The 21,221-nt window shown below is 46.1% G+C and overlaps 5 protein-coding genes across 5 annotated transcripts; 4 read left to right on the top strand and 1 right to left on the bottom strand.

Annotated features, from left to right (window-relative positions):
* Window positions 1-21: 21 nt before the first annotated feature.
* PtA15_9A665 (uncharacterized protein) lies at window positions 22-650 on the top strand (the record flags this gene model as incomplete). The annotated part of the gene is made up of 4 exons (XM_053172898.1): window positions 22-142; window positions 205-350; window positions 422-559; window positions 621-650. The coding sequence occupies 4 exons, from the start codon at window positions 22-24 to the stop codon at window positions 648-650; spliced, it is 435 nt and encodes a 144-aa protein (XP_053024093.1).
* A 674-nt stretch (window positions 651-1,324) lies between these two features.
* On the top strand, window positions 1,325-3,181 carry PtA15_9A666 (uncharacterized protein; the record flags this gene model as incomplete). The annotated part of the gene is made up of 3 exons (XM_053172899.1): window positions 1,325-1,492; window positions 1,575-2,505; window positions 2,601-3,181. The coding sequence occupies 3 exons, from the start codon at window positions 1,325-1,327 to the stop codon at window positions 3,179-3,181; spliced, it is 1,680 nt and encodes a 559-aa protein (XP_053024094.1).
* A 5,142-nt stretch (window positions 3,182-8,323) lies between these two features.
* PtA15_9A667 (uncharacterized protein) lies at window positions 8,324-9,092 on the bottom strand (the record flags this gene model as incomplete). The annotated part of the gene is made up of 6 exons (XM_053172900.1): window positions 8,324-8,374; window positions 8,459-8,498; window positions 8,593-8,642; window positions 8,715-8,805; window positions 8,891-9,003; window positions 9,069-9,092. 6 exons carry the CDS (start codon window positions 9,090-9,092, stop codon window positions 8,324-8,326), a joined length of 369 nt encoding a protein of 122 aa, XP_053024095.1.
* Window positions 9,093-11,481: 2,389 nt separating this feature from the next.
* PtA15_9A668 (uncharacterized protein) lies at window positions 11,482-17,650 on the top strand (the record flags this gene model as incomplete). The annotated part of the gene is made up of 14 exons (XM_053172901.1): window positions 11,482-11,564; window positions 11,636-11,919; window positions 12,038-12,397; window positions 12,476-13,560; window positions 13,652-14,059; window positions 14,151-14,268; window positions 14,354-14,439; window positions 14,514-14,591; window positions 14,662-14,776; window positions 15,012-15,717; window positions 15,795-16,277; window positions 16,377-16,601; window positions 16,709-17,210; window positions 17,309-17,650. 14 exons carry the CDS (start codon window positions 11,482-11,484, stop codon window positions 17,648-17,650), a joined length of 4,875 nt encoding a protein of 1,624 aa, XP_053024096.1.
* Window positions 17,651-19,492: 1,842 nt separating this feature from the next.
* Window positions 19,493-20,449, top strand: PtA15_9A669 (uncharacterized protein; the record flags this gene model as incomplete). The annotated part of the gene is made up of 3 exons (XM_053172902.1): window positions 19,493-19,682; window positions 19,753-20,369; window positions 20,432-20,449. 3 exons carry the CDS (start codon window positions 19,493-19,495, stop codon window positions 20,447-20,449), a joined length of 825 nt encoding a protein of 274 aa, XP_053024097.1.
* Window positions 20,450-21,221: the final 772 nt, after the last annotated feature.

Here is a 21,221-nt window from a genome sequence, read left to right on the forward strand (position 1 = left end):
TTTCCCCATAGGACAACAAGCATGCTCCCCACCGAGCTCGTCCAGCATCAGAAAACCATACAAACCAGCAGCCAACACCTGCTCTTCCTGCTCTCACTCTCACTTCTGACAATCTACACCTTCACATGGTCTCGCTGGAATCGTTGGGCCTTGCTTCCCCCTGTCCTGATGAGATGTACTTCTCTGACTTTGTTCTCTTTCCAGTTCGCTTGGGACTTGATCAGCTGCACTTGATCCAGCTCATACTCATCTACTTTTTCTCGCAAAGGTTTTCCTCCCAGGGTGGTGCCCCATCGGGAACGACAAGCAATGAGAAGGATAGAAAGCTTAACCAAGCGGATGAAAAGATGGTCAGCAATAGTACAGAGAGCTTGATATCCTTGAGTGCGTTCCTGAACGCCTGAGTTATCTCGTGGCGCAGACCGTTTCCACGATCAACTCGCGATGGACGATTGGAGGCGGAGAGCTGGATGCGAGGTGGCGAGAGATGGAAATGAGCGAGCTGAGAATGGAGAAGTATTGGCCGCCGGGGAAGGTCAAAGCGTCACTTGGCGGGTTTGTCAGCCACCCCAGGATCGAGCTAGTTTAATGACACTCCTGAATTTTTGCATTGTCTGCAGGACCATGATAAGATTCCCAACGATATCTAAAACCTAATTGATACAAAAAAATGAGAACCTGGTCAGCTTCCAATCGTATTCAATGACCAATTGCCCGATTTTCAGCCATCGCGGCTCGGCCACTCGCGAGTAGAGAGACTTGGCAAGTAATCTGAGCAGGAAGCCGGCTGATTTGAATTCGATGGCGCCGCGCGATGAGTGATGTAAGGCTACTGAGCTGAGATGCAAAGAAGAGAAGGCTGGACTTTGGCGAGGATGGCCGATGGCCAAGAGACCTGCGGCTGCAGCTCACGGTGCTGCGCGCACAGCAGCTGGTTGGGGGCTCAAGCCGGTTGAAGTTGGATGACATGTAAATTGGTCGCAATGTAACAGAAGTGCGGGGAGCTGACGGGAATCCGGAATTGGCTACTAGATAGTCTGTATAACCAGCTTTGCGCACCTATCTAGTAGCCAGTATATAACAAACTGTGGTGGTTATACAGCTCTTGTCGCAGTCATCTGGACTCCCTGGAGACATGTTTCTCCCGGTTGCGTAAACCCTTCCCATTGGCTGGTTCTGAACAGCTGATCATCAACCCTTCGAGGTCTTCATCTGGGTGCTGACCCCTTCAGCAAGATGAGAATCCCGTCAAATTTATTTTTTTGCATTGCTCTTCATAGATTAGGCGCTCGTCAAATGGCACTGACAAGCCCGGTACTGGAGCATGCGCCCGAGGAAGTCGCAAAAAATCTACGAACAAAAGCGTACTTCAACTTGGATTCGGAATGGCTGGCTATGCGTCCCAAGCTACGTTCTGAGTTTACCCCCCCAGCTCCTCAGTCAGGCCCGGACAATCTGGAGAGGATACGGCCAAAAATGTGGAAAAATCAAGGTAAATCTGCCCATGATGAATTTCTTGTTCTACATAACAATCTGGACCATCGTGCTCAACTCTGACCACTTGAACAGCCCAGATTGAAGCGATGGAAACAGACCACAAACGCATTGTGAATAGCATCAGGCGTGTCAAGAGGCGAGACGAATTCCTGGGGGAGGAAGTGGAAAAGTTCGATCGCCACGTGAAGGTGCTGGTTCAAGCAAGACTGTATGACCTTTACGCAGACTCAGAATTATCCATCTGCGCAAGCCATCAGGCTGCCCCACCTCCGACCAGTCCTCTCTTATCAGCTTTCAATTGGTTCGTTCCATCACTCAAGTGTTTCGGGCTCGACTACCTGATTGATACCCACAAATATCGTATTTCGGAGACCAACAGCTTGGGTGAATCCGTTGATTCAGTAGCTCACCCAGACAAAAAAGCGTTATCAGGTTTCTCTGAGAATATTGGAGCACGTACAATTGAAAATGAAAATGGAGATGAAAGTCTGAAGAGAAAAGGAACCAAAAATAGAGAAGTGGAATTGCATGGAGACCCACTGGGCTTGGTTCAAAATGAGGTTTTTGCTCTGGGTGAATTGTGGGAGAGATTAGAAAATCTTATACTCTACGGTATAACAGAGCCCTGTGGGCCATGTCTCAGGGAAGTTGACCCCGTGGTTGCTCATTGGCTCTCAAGTCGTGAGGAGGGGCAATTGAAAGATGACTCCCTTTCTTCCAGGCTAGTCCGAGATCAGCACCAATTCACCATGCGACATTTTGTGCATGCAGTGTTCAGATTGGGAAAATACATCGGGAAGTACAATCTCCTGCCACCCACCTTTACTTCAAAAATCAAACTCTTTGAGCCAGATAACCTTGTGCCAATCATCAAGTTTTACATCACCCAATCATTTCAAGATGAAATCATCTGGGAAATACTCATATGGAAGCCTCAAGGATTCATCTTTGGGCTAGATTTCTTGAAAAAGTATGACTTTTTTGAGTGCTTCCACAGCCTCATTCAAGGTGAGTTTCTTTTGATTGCCAATATCCAAAAAGAAAAATACCCCAAATGTCTTGCAATGGTAGTGATGCTTGAAAGAAACCTTTTTGTGATACAGAACAGGTTTCCAGCAAAGAATACAACAAGATATTCACACATCACCTGATAAAGTCCATCTCAGGAAAGTTTATACAAGAAAAAGGTATGAGCATTGATGATTTGGGTTGTGTTAAATTTATCAGGATTCATGAAGGATTTCGAGCCCATGAATTTCTTGAAGATTTGAATGAGATTGATCAAATGCTGAAATTGCCAATCCAAGGTGTACACAAAGCATCAGAAAAGATGGAGATTAGAAGGCACAAGGTTTTTCCAACAATAAAAGAAATGTTCATGTGCTTCAATGAGCCCTCAGATATTTTGAAGGGGACCTATCAGGAATGCAGACTTCTCAGTATTTACTACATGGTTTATTTCATGAAGATGTACTATAAAGAATTGATAGATGAATTAATCCTGCCACCTGAAATCAAAAAGATTGTCTTTGATAATAAGATTGAATACATGAATACTTTCTTCCACAAAATCCAAGAAAACAATCATTCAAACCTCAAAAAAGAAATTCATAGTGATGCAATTGAAGTTGTAAACTGGAAAGCAAAGGTGGATGATAAATTCAAGCCTTTTAAAACAAATTGATTTCCCTAAGGACATGCCCTTACAATAGACAAGCAACTCAAACATGTTCTGCCCAGATTTAAGCCTTGATCTTGGCTATATTCAATCTGGAGCCCCATGCCTTCTTTTTCATGCTGAACACAATAAATACAAGAAAACCTCTGGAAGCTGCCAGCAGTTGAAATGTGGCATACTCCAGTGTAACTTTCATTTTAAAAATCATCTCATTTCATGCACAGTTATTTTGGATTGCAGCTTGGGTAAAATAACCTTTGGTAAAGGATTGATGATCATCCCAATCTTCCTTTTAGTTTCTGCATTTTGACTGCTGGCAGTTTCCAGAGTAGAGATGGTCACATCAAACCCGCTGCGGGTATCTGCTATCCACAGGCAGATACCGGCCAATTTCAGCAGATGCAGATGTCTGAGATTCTGGGAAAACTCAGCGGATATGTGGGTATATAAATGGGTATCCGCTCATCCTGGGGCCTATGTGAGCCGCAGATGTGCAACACACAATCTCCAAACCGGCTTGCCTGCCTGCACTTAGCCCCCCCACCCCCGGCTGACCCTCTGCCACTCACCTCTGAAATTGGGTCCTGCGACCCAATTGTGGTAGTCCAAATTCATCATGGCTACTGTTACCGTATTGGATCTAAGGACCAAATGTCTGCATTGAATCTTGCCACTTGGGACCCAATCACAGTAGTCCGCACAGCAGCTTCCTCCGTGGTTACATATCTAGTAATAAATTCTATATTTTATGTTTTAAGTGGGCTTTGAGGGGCGGGTATCCACTGATACCCATCAATGTCGGCGGGTATCAGCTGTTGGATGTAGAGATGGCCATTTTGCACCCGCTGGCGGGTACCCGCCACCTTTCAGGATGCAACTGTGTGCCCTGGCAGGTACCCAGGGCTGTTGTGGAGTGAATTCCTTGAGTTTTTACTAGGATTGAACATCCCACACCGCCATGGGTACCTGCAAGGGCACACAGTTGCCTTGTGAAAGGTGGCGGGTACCCGCCAGCGGGTGCAAAATGGCCATCTCTAGTTGGATGCCGATGTGGATGCGGATGTCTGTAAATGACTAAAAAATGTTGTGGGTATACTATATGGATTCAAAGTGACCATCTCTATTCCAGAGTCTTTCTTGTAGTGACTGCCCATTCCCCAGCCACCATCTCTCTTCAGTATCAAACATCTTTTCAGATATTTATTCAAGCACTGCAATAAAAACTCTAGAAACTGGCAGAAGTTGACATATGGCATACTCCAGTGTAACTGCCATTGTAACTCCACATAATTACATCATGCCCTTTGATTGAACTTAACTAAGTCCCTACTCCGTTGCGGGCCGTGCAGGGCTGGTTGCGAAGCAACCCCGACCGGAGGGAGGGACTGACATATAATGTTACCACTTAATTAATTGGAGTGATTAATTTCGAATTTCTTGATATCCGTTTTCAAGAATGAAGGAATGGAAATACAACAACAACAAAAAAAGACAGAAAAATCACGAGCATGGTAAACAGCCAGAAAACAAAACAACAAAAAATTGTGATGGGTGTGCTTGTGCTTAAAACCTCTCTGGTGAGACTGGGCTGCTGCCCAGACCTGATAAGCTAAACTGGAGCTGAGAACAGCAGGCACAATGCAGGCAGTGTTTGAGGATTGTGGAAGGATTGATTTCATGTCAGAATGGATCAATGGAGAAAGAAAGAGAGAAGAGAGAAGGAAACAACTCAGAGAGAGAGATGAAAGAAAAGGACCTACCTGAGAACAGCAGGCACGATGCGGGCGGTGTTTGAGGATTGTGGAAGGATGAAGAAAGCTTCCACGCCTGCTGCCTCAGGGCCCTTGCAACCTAAAATTTGATTGGTGGCAAAGAACTGAACTCAATTGTGATGAATGTACCATAAAATTGATTGGCCACTAAAATCTAGTCACTGCTCCACATCATGCCACATAGCGGGCAAACATTTAAGCCTTCTCTAGACATGATGTACCAAGATAGCTAGAAGTCATTGAGCAATCAAGAAAACTGTGAGGACAAGTGGCACTGACGAGCATGTAGTGCACACCGTTAGCAATGTATTGTAACTATTTAAACCCTGCTAGTGTAGCCTATCTGTGTATAATCCACTAATCATCATCTAATATGGCCAATAACATCAATAACCATCTGACAAAAAGGGAAATATGTATTTCAACTGTGATCTTGTCAGCAGCACTAAGAATTATGGATCTGATAATGAATGGCCATCTGATTTCTTTAATTGAAAGCATGAAATGATGACTCTGAAAGATAGCAAGTCTTGCCAAAAAGAAAGACATCCTCTATATGGAGTCCTAGAACTGACTAACTTTTTTCATGAACCACATGTTTGTATAAGTGGGGAGGACATTCATCTTTTCAATCTGCTGAGGTGTAAGATCAATCACTTTGATAGTGAACTTAGTCATCCAGCCAATCATTTCTGTTTTATTGGGATTTTGGAGTTGGTGATTTTGAATCAGTTTCCAAATTTCTTGTTGAAGTCTTGCCCCATTTTCTGAGTTTTCCTGGTAAATTTTGAAAAAACTTTTCATGAATTCCACTTTTTCTTTCAAGGCACTATTGTATGATGGATTCTTGTATTTGAATTTTTTCATAATTGGTTGGTAGTAAATCTCAAGGAAATCTATCAAGAAACAAACCAACATAAAGTCTGGTTTTGTATGCTCCTCAAGATTAAATAATGGGGGGTGATAAAAATAGCTGATCAATGTGTTCATGTGCAGAAAAATGGGGTTATTCTCCACCAAGGTCTGTACCCCTTTCCCTCTGTGAGACAAGCCCAGTTCAATTGAAAGCATTTCTGTTTTCTTGATAAATTCTTTGCTCAAAAACAGCTCAAAAAAATCAGAGAATTCTGGAAGTTCCTCTTTCCTTGAGGTGATCAAGTTGAAATTCTTCACTACGCTTTTCAGACAGAGATAGACAACAGGCAAATAATCACCCAAAAGACCTTTCCAGAGATAATCATGTTAGTTAGAGTTTAGGACTTGTGTTAAGAGCCAGGCAAGTACTGTGAAGAGGCCCAAAGGGTTAAACAAAACATTTGGCCAAAGAATAACCAAGCTCACCTTCTTTAAGTGATTCTTGGAAGTGCTGTACCGACACATTGGTGAGGAAGAATTCCAGTCGGGGTATGACTGCATCTGACCTAGTTAAAAATTTCTCTCTCAGGCTAGATATCTTCAGTTCAGTATGGAACTTGACCATTCTGACAATAGTCTTGGGTTCAAACCTGCCAAAGTATGTACTTCTTGGAAGAATTGGGGCGAGACAATCTCGTAAAATGAACAGAGCTTTCATAAACTTCAACTTGAGATCCTGATGCCGAGAGTATGAGTGACCTTCAGCCTCCATTTCTTCTAGCTTTTGCGTTAGATGTTTCCAAGTTCTGCTTAATTCAGATTCAGAAATTTTTGGGCTGTAGGGATAAATCTTTTGCATATCTCTCCCAATATCTGAGAATTCTTTTTTTCCTTGCTTGATGAGCCATGTGATCCGTATGTGCAATGACCAGATGTTTTGCACCTTTCTATGTTCTAAAGCATTGACTTCAACCCACAAAAATCAATTCAGACATGGAGGAAGTATTTCCAAGAAATATCAAAAAAAAAAAAAAAGAAATGAAACTCAGATTTACCTTGCCTTTCATCCAAAGCTTGGCGACTTGTCCCGGCCTGCTGGTTTTGGAAAATCATGACTTGACTGTTGTGACCTGTTGTCCCATCTATCTTCACCGCATTCAAATGCTTATCGGAGTGATGAATCTGGGGCTTTATGCCTTATAGGAAAGCACATACGAATCATGACAGCAATTATCAAGGTGATTTAGTAGAGCGGCATGAGATTAGAATGGAAAAGAGATGGTGTCGCACTCATGATAGACTCCTGCGCTTCATCAAGTTTACTCAAGACAGGTAGTAGTAGTTGACTAGCTCCCAAGGAGTGCAAAACGATGTACAAAACCGACCTCTTGAATCGGAACAACATCGTGGGTGAGGTTTACCTTGAAGCTGCTTGAACCGAGCTACTTACCTGCTTACTTGCAAATTGTGTCACAAGACCGAAGTGCACAGTTGGGCACTCGTTGACTGCGTATCATTACCACGTCAAGGCACATGAAATTACGGTGACTGTGAGAAACGTGTGTCCAGATTACTGCGAGAAGGGCTTTAGCCCATTCAACTTCACATTGGGGAAACAACAAAAATGAATTGTTCAGCTGAAAATCATATTGTCTTTTGAAGAAAGGTTGAATTTTTTCTGTAAATTGCACGGTGACTGTGCATGAAAGGGCAAGCTTGGCTAAGCCAACACTCGTGGTGAGTGGCTCTTGTTGATTATTGACTCAGGTTGTGTTTTCTTTCTTTGCAGGGGATCGAGAAGGGAACCGACGAGTTCCCCCCTGTCCATGGAGGCGGCTAAGCGTGAGGCACCTGTGTGATCGAGCCGGAGCTTGGTGCTATGCGCAGGCTTCGCCAGCCACGACGGGTTTTCATATATGAACCCCGTCAAGGAGGCAGTCATGGGGCTCCCCGCTGTAGACTCCTCCCCCCCACCTCAGATCACCAGAGTGCCACTCGCTTCAGAGTTGCAATCATTTTCAAACACCACCCACCCGCCCGTCAGAAGTTGGGTTCTTGGGCTTGCGCCTGAACCCCCACTTTCTGATGTTTGCCGGGAACAGAAACCTTCCGACTTCCTTTCTCTTCCCTGGTCGAGGTCAGTATAGGAATCATCCTATCTGCCTCTCCTCCCGCACTTGCTGCGGGGGACTGACACACAGTTTCCCGCAGCAAGTACCAGGTGAGAGCAACAGCCGAAGTGGACTATGCTTCTCACATGTCACTCACATTCTTACATTTCACATTGCTGTTACATGTCGTATGTAGTCTAGGTGTCAATCAACTGATTTGATTAGGAGCAGGAACATGCTTGAGGTTTTGAGGATCTGATTAATGGAAACCGAGGGAGGGACACCCAGACGACGACTTCATTCAAAAAAGAAAAAGAAAATCTATTTCCTACACCTCTAAAGAAGAACGTGAAATAGTCGGGGCGAGGGAGCAAGAACAGTTAAACAAGGAGGAAGTCGAGACGGGTGGACTAGAACGGCTTGTCGCAATCGGGGATGGTGGATTCGTAGTACGAGGCGATCTACGAGGAAGAAGCAGAATAAAACCGTCAGGGAAGTATGTCTTGAGTGGGATGAGGAGGCCGAGAGAGAGAGAGAGAGCTTACGCCGGGGATCTTTTTCAAGACGTCTTCTTGGAAACGAGGTCTGGAGTAGGTTTGTTGGGGATAGGGAAGAGCAGTCAGCGGGAGGGGCAGGGGGACGGCGGCGAATGGAGCGAGGATGAAGAATGGGGACGGACATTGAGGATGCGGCCAGGGTGACGAACGCAGCTCCGCCAGCGCCCCAGATCTGGATGGACGTCATAGAGGACATATCAGCCACCGAACCAGAGGAGGAAGATGGAGAGATTGAAGGACTCACGCCGAGGATCGGTGCCCATCGGGTCAGGACTGAGGAGGTGACGCCCATCAGGTGGGGTTGTGGCTTGATGTTGGGTGCGAATCGGGGGCGTCTGTGACGGCCAGAAAGCAGGAGAGACTCCAACGTGAGTTTGAGAAACAAGAGACCAACAAAAGGGATCATGTCTTGCTACTTACGGTGGTGCGGAAGGTCGGGCCATTTCGAAGTTGTGTGTCGAGGTGAGGTTTTCTGGGTCTTCTTTGTTGAAAGGGTGGTTTGCTCGAGGGGGCTGCTGCTTCTGCGCCGAGGACTGACGATGTGACGGAATCAGCCGGGCCTGGGCCAGCACCCCATAGAAGCATACCCCGACAGCACCACCGTGATGCTAATATCACACATCCACAACTTTTAACCACTCTGGGGGAAATGACGCCACCTGTGAGCTGCTTGGTGATAAACCAAGTTAAGGACGGTTGGGATCCTAGCTTAACTAAGCCTCTCAAACGGAGGGTCCGGGGGACCCCGCCCGGAGGGCTCACGGTAGGAGAGGGTTATGAATAATGTCTGCAGGCTGGCAGACAAAGGAAGGATTTTCAATCCTAAAAACACAAAAACACAATTTAAAATTCACCAAAATATGTACAAGAAAAACTGAATAGACAGTTTTCTTGGCAGTACTGATGGGCACTCTCCCCCAAGTTTTTGAGGCATAAACTCCAAAACTGATTGAAGGAATCCGTTTTGGAGGTCAAAGGAATCCTGGAGGATATTCCATTGCACTGAAGATCCAATTTTGGATTTTCTGATAATATGCACAATTGAATATCCTATATGCAACAATTGGGTGGCTACAGAGTACCCTGGAAAGCCCCTATGGAACACAGTAACCTAAGGCTTCGTTTGGAGCCGATATAAATATAGGTGATATAATCATTGGTTAATTCAATGAAAACTACAAAATTCAACATAAAGCCTCCAAATATTTTTTCTAGGCAACCTACAATACTGGTCTCTTCAATTATGAAGTCAGATTCAACTGATTCAGCCATATTCAGTACTGTAGTACCATTATATTACTTTTGACCAAAACAAAGCAATATAATGGTATTATGGTGCTGAAGATGGCTGAATCAGTTAAATCTGACTTCATAGTTGATGAGACCAGTACTGTAGGTTTCCTACAAAAAAAATTGGAATCTTTATGTTGAGTTTTGTATTTTTTATTGAATTTACAAATGATCATGTCACCTATATTTATATTGGCTCCAAACGGGGCCTAAATTCCAAGATTTTTGAAAAATTCATACATTTTTGGAGCCCATTTATACACCTTTTGTGCATAGGTGCAGAGCTTTTTCAAAAAATTCATACAAATTTTGCGGTACATTTTTTTTTGCTGCGGGCGTGAAGAAATACTCCCAGAAATACTTTTTTGAGTAGCCATTTCTGCTACATACCCAGAGGAGCAGTGACAAAGGTAAAAAATGGAAGAAGAAGATATTTTAAATTTCATATTCAAGTAGAAAACTGCATAGACTATCATCAACAACTGATTGTTACTCTTCATCTACATTTTTATTGCTTTTTTTGAGAGCTTGTATCTTCAAAAATTTGTTCTGCCAGTGTTCTAGAAAAGCAATTTGAGACATTGTAATAAGAAGAGAATGTAATCTCTGGGAGATGGATACACAATTTCGACCAGCATCCGTAATATTTAAGCCTTTGGTGACTGGGAATAAATGGCGCAGATGTGCTACTTCAAGATGCACAAAAATCCTAGAACTCGGCAAGGAAGTGTAGAAACCAGCTGCAATTGGGATATGTGGTTGATACAGGAAGAGCTGGACCAATATAGGGGGGGTGTGTGTGCAAAAAAAACCCTGGCATCGTATCCTCATTCTATACATTTTTGGTTACTACTCCCCTTGTCCCCCAAAACTTCATACAATTGGGGTGAGTACCTTATCTGCCAAATTTCCCATTCATACATCTGGGGTGCATACATTTTTTGTTTTTTGACCAAAAATTCATACATTTTTGTTACTGTGTTCCATAGGGGCTTTCCAGGGTCCTGGCTACAGGTGTAGGATCTGCAGATGTCTGCAGGCTTGTGAATCCAATATCCACAAGGCATGATGGTTGTAATTCCTTGGTTTACATTTCTTTCTTTTTTTTTAAAAAAAAAAAACATTAGTACAGCAAAAATGATAAGGATTGGGGAGATGAGACCAGTGCCATTTGAAAGCTGAGATTGAGAAGTGTAATTGGGCTCTGGGGCAGGTCCACTATTGGAGGACTTCCCGTCGAGATCTACAGACCCTGCAGAGCCAAATCTGCAGCCCTTGGGACAGCATTTCCCCGCAAAAATTAAGCTTTTCTGGCTGCAGATCTGACTCTGCAGGAGGCTGCAGATTGACGGGAAGTCCTCCATTTTTCCTCCAGCCATTGGTGATTTCTTTCTCAGCCAAAATTTTGACTTTGTGCACAAGTCCCTTTCGCGGCCAGCCACAGCGAGCCTCCCGACTTGTGTCAAGTTAGGTTGGGATCCAAGTGAGGTGGATTCTCAGTGAGATCATAATGTGCTTTCAGAAAGTGGTGATGGGTGGTTGTGCATATACTTGTGGGGGTCGAGGGTGGAGTGGTGTGTCTCGGTGGCGGCCCGCCGACGCAGCCCCACCAACAACCACCACAAGAAACACCACTCTCAACACGGAAAACACTCAGCCTTCACAGCGAATCCCGATCTCCAAAACGAAAGACGACTTCGATCCTCCCTGGTCCCCCCGCCATGGCAGTCTCAGACCCTCAGCCCGACTTCCATCCGTGGAACTTCCAGGCCTCAGCCTTCAACATCATCCATGGAGAGATCGTGTGAGCAGTAATTCGGTTCCTGAGAAATAATCCGTCCAGTTCCTGACCTTATCTCCCTCCGCAACCATCAGGGCGGTGACGAGTGCGATGAGACGGAATTCGAGGTGGGCCGGGAGCAGCATTTCGCCGTTCGTCCCGCTGGCCAACCATGCCGATCGCGCCGCCGGATCAAGCGCCGTGATCGGACTAAGAAACCTCAAGACCGGCCCCGAAGAACCAGCCAATAATAGCAACGGTGGTGGAAGCAGCAGCAGTACGAACCAGAACGCATTGGCCAGCTCCAACTATTCTCACGTCCGAGGCGGATTGATGGCCGGATTTGCGACGCTGATCATGGAACTGAGGGAGTGTCAAGGTTAGAGTTTGCACTTGAACTAACAGAAATTATTCTCGCCTGCCATCCTCTTTTCGATTCTTGAGCCTGGCATCCAACAGTTGTGACTTACATTACTCTTCCTTGCAACCTTCTTCAGACATTTCACAACTAGATGCGCTGACTCTACTGAGTCCGTTCCTCGCGGTTATCCGCTCGAACGAGACCAACGGACCGATCACCGCCCTAGCGCTGTCGTCGATCGACAAGTTCCTGACCTACTCCTTCATCCATCCCCATTCCTCGTCCCTGCCCATCGCCATGTCCCAGATCAGTGCTGCCGGAACCCACTGTCGCTTCGAGGCCAGCGATAGTCTCAGCGACGAGATCGTCCTACTCAAAATCTTGGACGTCCTCGAACATGCGCTCACCGGCCCGGTCGGATACACTCTGACCGATGGAGCGGTGTGTCAGATGATGGAGACCGGATTGAGCATGTGCTGTCAGATGAGACTTAGCGGTCAGTGGTCGTACTACTCACAGTTCCCAGTCTCAACCAGCCACTCATCCTACTGTCTTCTTCTTCTTAATACTGCAGAGATGCTTCGCCGGTCTGCCGAGCGGACCATGCAAGTCATGGTGTCTGCAATCTTTGGACGGCTCAAGAACCTCGATCCGTCCGTCGATGACTTTGTCCCAGATGATGATACCGACGAGGAAGACGGGCTCAAGGAACGACTGCGAATGTTAACCCCCGATCCTCGCAGCGGCTCCATCCCAGCCGCCTCATCGCTCGCCAGCAAGGAGCGCGAACGCAGTCAGAGTCTCTCTCAAAAGGCCCCGCCCAGCCTTCCAGAAGAACACTCGAAACCTGAAGAGCCCCAAGCCGATGACGAGAAACAGGCCCTACTCGAGCCTGCTGAAGAGCCCACGCCTGAGCCCATCGTGAATGGATCGTCGACCGAAGAGGAAGATCTGAATGAAGATGCAACCGAGGATCTGGAACCGCATGGATTGCCCTCGATAAAAGAGCTCATCCGGGTGCTCATCTCCCTCTTGGATCCCTACGACCCACAGCATACTGACACTATGCGATTGACGGCACTCAACATACTCATTACTGTCTTCGAAGTGGCTGGGAAAGACGTCGGTCGGTTCCGCAGCTTGAGGGCCATGGTCTCCGACGACCTGTGTAAAAATCTCTTTCAGCTGGTCCGATCCGAGAACATCAGCATTCTATCGACCTCTCTACGTTGTATGACCAACCTCCTCGACACCATGCGACCCTACCTGAAGATCCATCTCGAACTACTATTATCGTATCTCATGGACAGACTGCGTCCTCATCCCACCCTGACCATTCATAAACTTACCAATGGCCACACGGGTACGACGGCCGAATTCGAAGAACAGCTCGACAAGATCACCTGGAGGCACCACGACGGGATCGACGGAATCCCCCAGCCAACTGCCACCGGCACCTCCGCACCCAACTCTTCGCGCAATCATACGATAGCAGCCCGGCAAGCAATGGTGGCTACCGGCGAAGCAAGACAGTTGATGCTCGAATATCTTGCGTATTTCTCCCGAGTGCCTGATTTCATGGCCAACCTCTGGGTGAATTTCGACTGTAACGTCGATTGTGAAGACAATTTCGAGCGACTGATCCGATTCCTTGCCAGAGTAAGTCAATTCCACTGACGGCCAAGCCCCAATCGCCCTCATAGCTCCCCTCGGATCACATCAAAATCTTCTGTCTAACCTATTTTGCCAGGGAATCTATCCACTAAATCCAGCATACTCCCAATCGCAAGAAGGATCGCAAGTGTTATGTCTGGATACATTGCTGGCCTTCGTAGGCCACATGATCGACCGACTGGAGTCTTCGGTCCAGCCGTCAGTCGACGTGCCCGCGCCGGTGCTCTTAGCCAGAGACAAGGAGGGCAAACGTGCCTTACTCGAAGGTGCGGCCAAGTTCAACCAGAAACCGAAGGAAGGCCTCAAGTTCTTGGAAGCCAAGGGAATCATCTACGACGACCCGACCCTGCCTCGGCCCCAAAGCCTCGCCTTCTTCTTCAAAACCTGCCCCCGATTGGATAAGAAACTCCTCGGGGAGTACATCTCAAGGCCGGAAAACCTCGAGGTTTTGAAGGCCTTCATGACTCTCTTCGATTTCCGCGGCGTACGTATACTCGTGCATCCCTCTTGTTTAGTTTCCATTGGCTCGCGCCTCACTCGAGATCTTTTTTCCATCTTTTCTTTCATTACGCTAGAAATTGATCTCCGATTGCCTTCGAGAGCTTCTGGAAACTTTCCGTCTGCCTGGAGAATCTCAGCAGATTGCACGAATCACGGAAGTGTTTGCCGCCGTCTATGTGGCTGCTGGAGCGCGTGAGTTGGATTTATTTTTATTTTAGTGAACGGAGGCTGGTTCTTTTTATTGATGGATTCGACCCCTATCCGCGAAACAAAATAGATGATGTCAAAACTGAAGACGCGGCATATGTATTGTCTTACTCTGTCATCATGCTTAATACCGATCAACACAACCCCCAGAACCGCGTTAGTCTCTCCGCAATCTCGACTGTTGAGATAATTCTAAATCGATTAACTAATCAGTCATTTCGCCCATGCAGAAAAAGATGGCCTTGGAGGACTACAAACGAAACCTTCGGGGTGTCAATGATGGTGAGGACTTTAGTCCAGAATATCTGGTCAGTAGGATTGACCAGCGTGATAATCGATCAAAGATGAAGGATCGGAAGTTAATTTGGTGGTTATTAGAAAGCTATCTTTGACTCAATTAGGAAACGAGAAATCGTCATGCCCGAAGAACATTCCGGCCAGCTCGGCTTCGAGTATGCTTGGAAGGAGCTCCAACGTCGATCCAAAAAAGCAGGTGTGTATCTATTCTAAGTCTCTTTTCAGCTTGATAGATCCGCGAGCTTTAGACCCACTGTTGCGGTCAAGAAAAGACATCTCGCACTTTCCAGGCGTAAAATCCTTGATGCCAAGGAGCTGTGGTGGTTTTGATAGTGGACCTTGGCTTAAATCATATCAAGCTTAGAGCTTGAGAGCTATCCGATTGATTGGCTACCACTTGGTTACTAACTTGAAGTACATGACTGTCGCAGGAACATTTATCACATGTAATACGAATATTTTCGACAAGGCGATGTTCGAGGTCTCGTGGAAGCCAATCGTCTCCTCCTTATCATACGCCTTCACCCATTTCAACGATGACTTCATGCTGCAAAGGATTGTTGCCGGCTTCCAGCAATGCGCCACCCTGGCCAGTCGATTCAGTTTACCGGAGGTGTTTGACGAAACGATTGCAGCCTTGGCTCGGATCACCGATCTGATTCACCAGCCGTCGCACGAAGTGAATTTCCCGACGATCCCCGCGGACGGCCAAACCCTAACCATCAGTCCACTTTCGATCCGATTCGGAAAGAACTTCAAGGCCCAACTGGCCGCCGTGGTCCTTTTTACGGTGGCTAGTACCGACGGAAATGCTATCAGGAGGGGATGGCTGTATATCTTTGAGATCATGCAAAGCTTATTCGCCCATTCCATCCTCCCCAACGAGCTTCTTCTCTTGCCAGATTTCGCCAACGTCGGTACGATTCCTATCCGGCCCCTGAAATCACCCGCCCAGCCCCCAGAACGAAGAGCGGATGCAGGGTTACTCTCCACTCTGTCTTCTTATCTCTTGTCGCCTTATGTTGGACCTTCCGATGGGATTGGACGGGAGATTACCAATGATGACGTTGAGTCGACCCTTTGCGCGATCGACTGCTTGGCCTCTTGCCATTTCGCGGAGGTATACAATGGTATCTTGTGGGTTCTACATCAATCATTTCATACGCTTCTTAATGGTCATATTGGAAACTTACTAGCTTCTCGACTTGTCACAGCACGATGGATGTCGAATTAAGATACAATGTGCTGAAGATTTTGGCAGAGCTTGCCGACGGCCAAGTAGCTAAAGCTACCCGAGCGCGAGGGGCCAATGTGGATCACCCCTCTCCCCCCTCATCGCCGCAATGGTCACGATCGCAGGCATACTACGATCCAAGCGCATTATTCCTACTAGAGCTGATCATTTCGGTAGCTACCCACGAACCGGATGCGCTGAGCAAATTATGGACCCCCGCCTTCGAGTGCATCTCCAAGATTCTGGCCAACTCAGTCATGTTGAGTCAGTTGCTCGTCGAGCGTGCCATCGCTGGTTTGCTCCGTCTCCAGTCGATCGCTGTCGAGCAGGAATGCCTCCGCGATCAGTTCTTCTTGGCTTTAGACGTCTTCCGATCCCTGCCTCAGGCCATCCTCAACTCCGTTGCTCAGCCTATGATTCACGGAGTCTGTCAGATTGCATATGGGAACCCGCAGGTGTTCAGGTTGGTAGTCTCACGGACCGTGAGGGTTCTCCAGGTGTGTAGCTGACAAAATTTTTGCTTTGTTTGTTTCAACCTATCCATTCCACACGCGCGCTTCAGAACGTCGACCCAGTGGAACATGCTGTTCTCGATTTTCACAGCTACAGCTGGTATCGAAGAAGCTGCCAAGGAGTCCTTCCAAGTACTCAACAAACTAGCTTCTGGCGAACTACCTCCTGGAATCGTCGCCGAGAACTTTGCCCCATTCATCTCGGCATTGAATTCCTTTGCCAGCGTGTGTGGGCAAGATGGCTCGTCGAGGTTTCCGGCTCAGAATGTGTCCAAGTAAGTGGGCTCTACGGATTCCCCCATACGCTCCAGAAGAAAAAAAAAAAGAAACTGAGGAATATTGAGATAACATTTATATAACTCGACGAACAAACAAAAAAAAGCAGGACGGATGGGCAGGTGGTTCAGAGGGCATTAGAAGCAGTCGGAATGATTCAAAATGCACAAGAAATGATACCTGGGATGCTAGCCAAGGCGCAATCGGACCCATCTCGACCGTGGGCGTCGTTTTGGATGCCGGTCTTGCTAGCCTATGGTCAGCAGAGTATCAACGGAAATCGGGAGGTCCGCCAGCAAGCGCTTGCCAACTTACAACGATCGCTGATGGCTCCGGAGATCCTGTCGAACGGGAACGTCGACTTGACGATCATCTTCGAGCGCGTCCTTTTCCCCGTCCTCGAGGAACTCTTGAAGCCTCAGGTCTTCAGGAGAGATCCCGACGGGATGGGGGAAACTCGTCTTCGAGCTTCCGGTCTGCTCTGCAAGATCTTTCTCCACTACTTGGTCCAACTGAGTCAGCAGGGTATGGCTAGGATGACCGAGCTGTGGTTGCAAATTCTTGGCTTCTTGGATCGATTCATGCATAGTGGTAGGAGAGACCAAATGGTGAGGTTGTTTTACCTTGCTTGCCAGCCTGTTAGGATTCCACATGCCATCACAACCGATCTAATCTTTGCAACAAACCGCTTGGTTTTTTTGTATAGTACGAGGCCGTACCTGAGAACTTGAAGAACGTGTTACTAGTCATGCACGCCTCTGGCTTCTTAATCCCGCCGCACGAGAATCCGTCTCCTGAAGAGAGTCATCTATGGAACGCGACCTTTGAGCGGATTGACCCGGTCCTGAACACGTTGAAGACCGACCTATTTCCTCCACCTGCCATGGCGGCGACGATACCGGCGGCTTCGACCGTCAATAACAGTCCGGCCTCTACTCCTGCCCAATCTAATGCTAACAACCTCCCTCCTGGCTCCGAGCCTCCCTCTCTCCCCGAAAAGCATCCCTCTGGCCTTCCTGATCCTCTCGCTCCTAGCTCAGAAGATTAGCACACCGTGGGCCCATCAACTACCCTCCCCCTGTATGTTATCGTTGGTATTAGTCAGGATTTGCTGAGGAACTTTTCGTCATGTCCCATGACCTGCCTTCTAGATGCGTTACCTTTATATATAAAGTAGATCCCATTGTACTCTTCATCTATCTCTAAAGTCCTCGCTTATTTCCATTCCACTTTTTCCCCTGCTGTCTCCATTTCACCACTTTTTTCATTTTTTTTGGTTTGTTCTCTGATTATACGCTTCTTTTTCTAGACTTGGCTGCCAGTCCTCATATAAGAACATGCATATATATCTTTTTTGTTCTGTTTTGTTTTATGTACAATGAAAATTATAGAAAGAAGCATTCACAATGGAAACACAAAACAAGGCTAGCTCTTACAGTACTCCTTGTAAAAAATTCATGCAATATTGTGAAGTATTATAATCTTTCTGTCAGGTGTGAATCACTGTGATGGACTGTAAATTGAAGAATGTCAGAACAGAAATCCAATGAGATCAGACTTCAGTTGATGGCTTCTGCATACTTGTAATATCAAAGGATAGGCAAAGCAGAGAGCTGGATGTAGATATGAATCTTATCTCTGTCCAGCTCTTTTACATTAAACATTGTTGAAAACATCAAGCCCTAAAATATGTGGTATCTAAGGCCCCATTTGGCACCAGCATAAACATTGGTGATATAATGCCTGACCAAACATGAAAAAAAAGAAAATGCAACCAAATTGGTACCCAGGCAAAGTGAACAACTTTTCTCATCAATGTTGTCCACATAATGGATTGATCACACTGACTTCAGCATTTCAATACCAATTGGTAATATTCCACTTTTGACCAATGTAAAGTTTAAAATACCTATTTTGGTGCTGAAGATGGCCCAATCTATCCACTCTGTGGCCAATGCTGACAAGGAAAGCTTTTCATCTTGCCTGTACACCAACTTGGTTACATCATTTTGAATTTTATGCTGTTTATTCAATTAATCAGCTGTTATATCACCAATATTTTTGTTGGTGCCAAACACCCCAATATTTCTCCAGTTTTTTTATAAGCTCTCAGCATGTGGCCTCTTCCTTACATGGAAAGAGGCACATATTAACTGCTGAAGAGTTTTTTTTTTTCTTGGCTCATTGGTTGGCTCCTGTTGGCTCAATATCGGCTCAAACTGCCCATAACATAGGCTGCCTAATTAGGGACAGCCTGTGGGCTGGGCAAGGCATAGGTGGACTCCACTCTGCAAACATGATGCATTGGACTTGGCAGGGTTGCAGTCCCGGCCCGTGAGTTGGAAGGGTAACACCCACGTTGGCTTGACCCATCCCCAATGAGGGGAGGCATGATGTGACCAGCCTGTATTTGTCACCCACGCGGGCACGACAAGAATATTGAGCTGTGGCATAGGTTCCCGTTTCCCAGAATGCAATTCCAAAAGTTTCTTGAGGTGAGACAAGGCTCTTGGAGTGGATAAACGTCAATGGACTATCAGTAAGAGGAAGTGAAAGATCGATAAGTTGTACTGTTGTTACATCAAGATCCACGTGGTTTGTCCAAGCAAAGTGTCATCCAACTGTATTCTTCACATTTAACACACGCTTCACGGGGTCACCGTAACTGGGAGAGTGCTGGGTGAAACTGTAGACCGGTCAACGAGTGCCATTCATTTAAGACCTTCGGGCTTCGTCTCGATTTTTAAGCATCGTGGCAAAACTGTCATATGATCGATGGTCACATTGAATGAACGCCAGAATTGATTCCTCAACTCCAATCACAACCAGGATGAGAATCCCTTCAAAGTCATTGTTTTACATCACTCTTCGTATCTTAGGCTTTTGTCAAATGTTAAGATCCAGCCCAGTGGAATGTGCACGAGAGGAAGTCATGAAAAACCTACGAATAGAATCTTACTTTAACCTGAATACTGAATCATCCGACAAGCCTCCCCGGTCAAAAATTAATTTTGCTCCCAGAGATCCCTCAGAGCCAGACAAACTGGAGAGGATACGCCCCAAGATGTTGAAAAATCAAGGTAAATGCTTTCTGGTTTTTTTGTTCCACCCGAGTGAACGATGGTGCTCAAATTTGATCACTTTGGACAGCCGAAATTCAAGCAATGGAAGACGACCGCAAACCAATTGTGTCTAAGATCAACGATGTCAAGAGTCGAGACGAATTCCTTGCGAGTGAACTGGAAACGTTCGATCGCCACCTGAAGGTGCTGGCTCAAGCAAGAGTGTTTGACCTTTACGCAGATTCAGGCTTCACTCTCTGCTCGCGCTATCATGCTTCAGAAGCTCCCGCTAGTCCGCAATTCCCCAAGCCTTCTCCCTCATGCGAAAGAGAGGAGAGATCCTCCGCTCCCAATCCAGTTTTTGCATTTCTCCAGTGCCTTGGGCTCAAATATTTAATTGATAGCAACGAAGATCGGATACCGAAAATTAGAAGCTTGGAGGAATCCACTGGCCCAGTTTCTCGCCTGGACAACACGTTGACTGGGAGCTCTGGGACCACGGAAGCACGTCCACTCGAAACTCTGAATCAAGACGGAAGTCGGCATATCGTGGAAACCGAGCGTAAACAGGTTGAATTAAGCGGTGAACCACTGCACCTGATTCAGAACAAGCTTTTTCCTATTAGTGAATTGTGGGGGAGGTTGGAAACACTCATGTTCTATGGCGTAACAGAGGCCGACGACAAAGATCCCAAGGACCCCTTGGTTGCTCAATGGCACTCATCCCGCGACTGGTACAAATTCTCTGATCAAAATTTTGAAACGAGGCGATACTCAAGACATAGAGAGCAGTTGGCAATGCAGGATTTTGTGGAGGCTGTGTTTAGTTTGGATGAATACATCAAGAAGTACAATTTGTTGCCACCAAGCTTCACTTCACAAATCAAAATTTTTGAGCCCAGTAGCCTTGTGCCCATCATCAATTTCTTCATTACCAGGTCATTGGAACATGGAAAGCCACGGAATAAACTTGTGTGGAAGCCACAGGGAGTTATGCCAGGGCCAGAAATACTGAAATCACATACAGTTTTGAGTGGATTAAAAAGACTTATTCAAGGTATGTTCATTTTGATCAATCTTGCAAATCAAAAGTCTCAAAATATGCAGTGGTACTGAAAAATTGAATCTTCCTTAATACAGACAAACCCACAGCAACCAAGGAATATGAGAAACTTTTTACCTATCACTACATCAAATCCATCTTGGGAGAATTTATAGTAATATCAAGGATGAGTCGTAAAGATGTGGGTGTTGAAGAGTTTACCAGGATTCTAGAAGGTTTTGGTGCTGATGAATTTCTTGCGGATGCAAATGAGATTGATCGGATGCTGAGATTTCCTAGTGAAGATACATACATAAACATGAGGAAGATTGGAAAACACAAAGCTGCTCGTGCAATCCAAGAAATGTTTAGATGCTTCAATGAACCTTCAGATATATTGAAGGGTTACAATCAGCCATTTAAATTTCTCAGCCTTTACTACATGGTTTATTTTATGAAGAGGTACTACAAGCCATTAGTAGATGAATTGATCATCTACATCCCTGACAAACTCA

The sequence above is a fragment of the Puccinia triticina genome, chromosome 9A, assembly GCF_026914185.1.
Source record: "Puccinia triticina chromosome 9A, complete sequence".
Taxonomy (NCBI): domain Eukaryota; kingdom Fungi; phylum Basidiomycota; class Pucciniomycetes; order Pucciniales; family Pucciniaceae; genus Puccinia; species Puccinia triticina.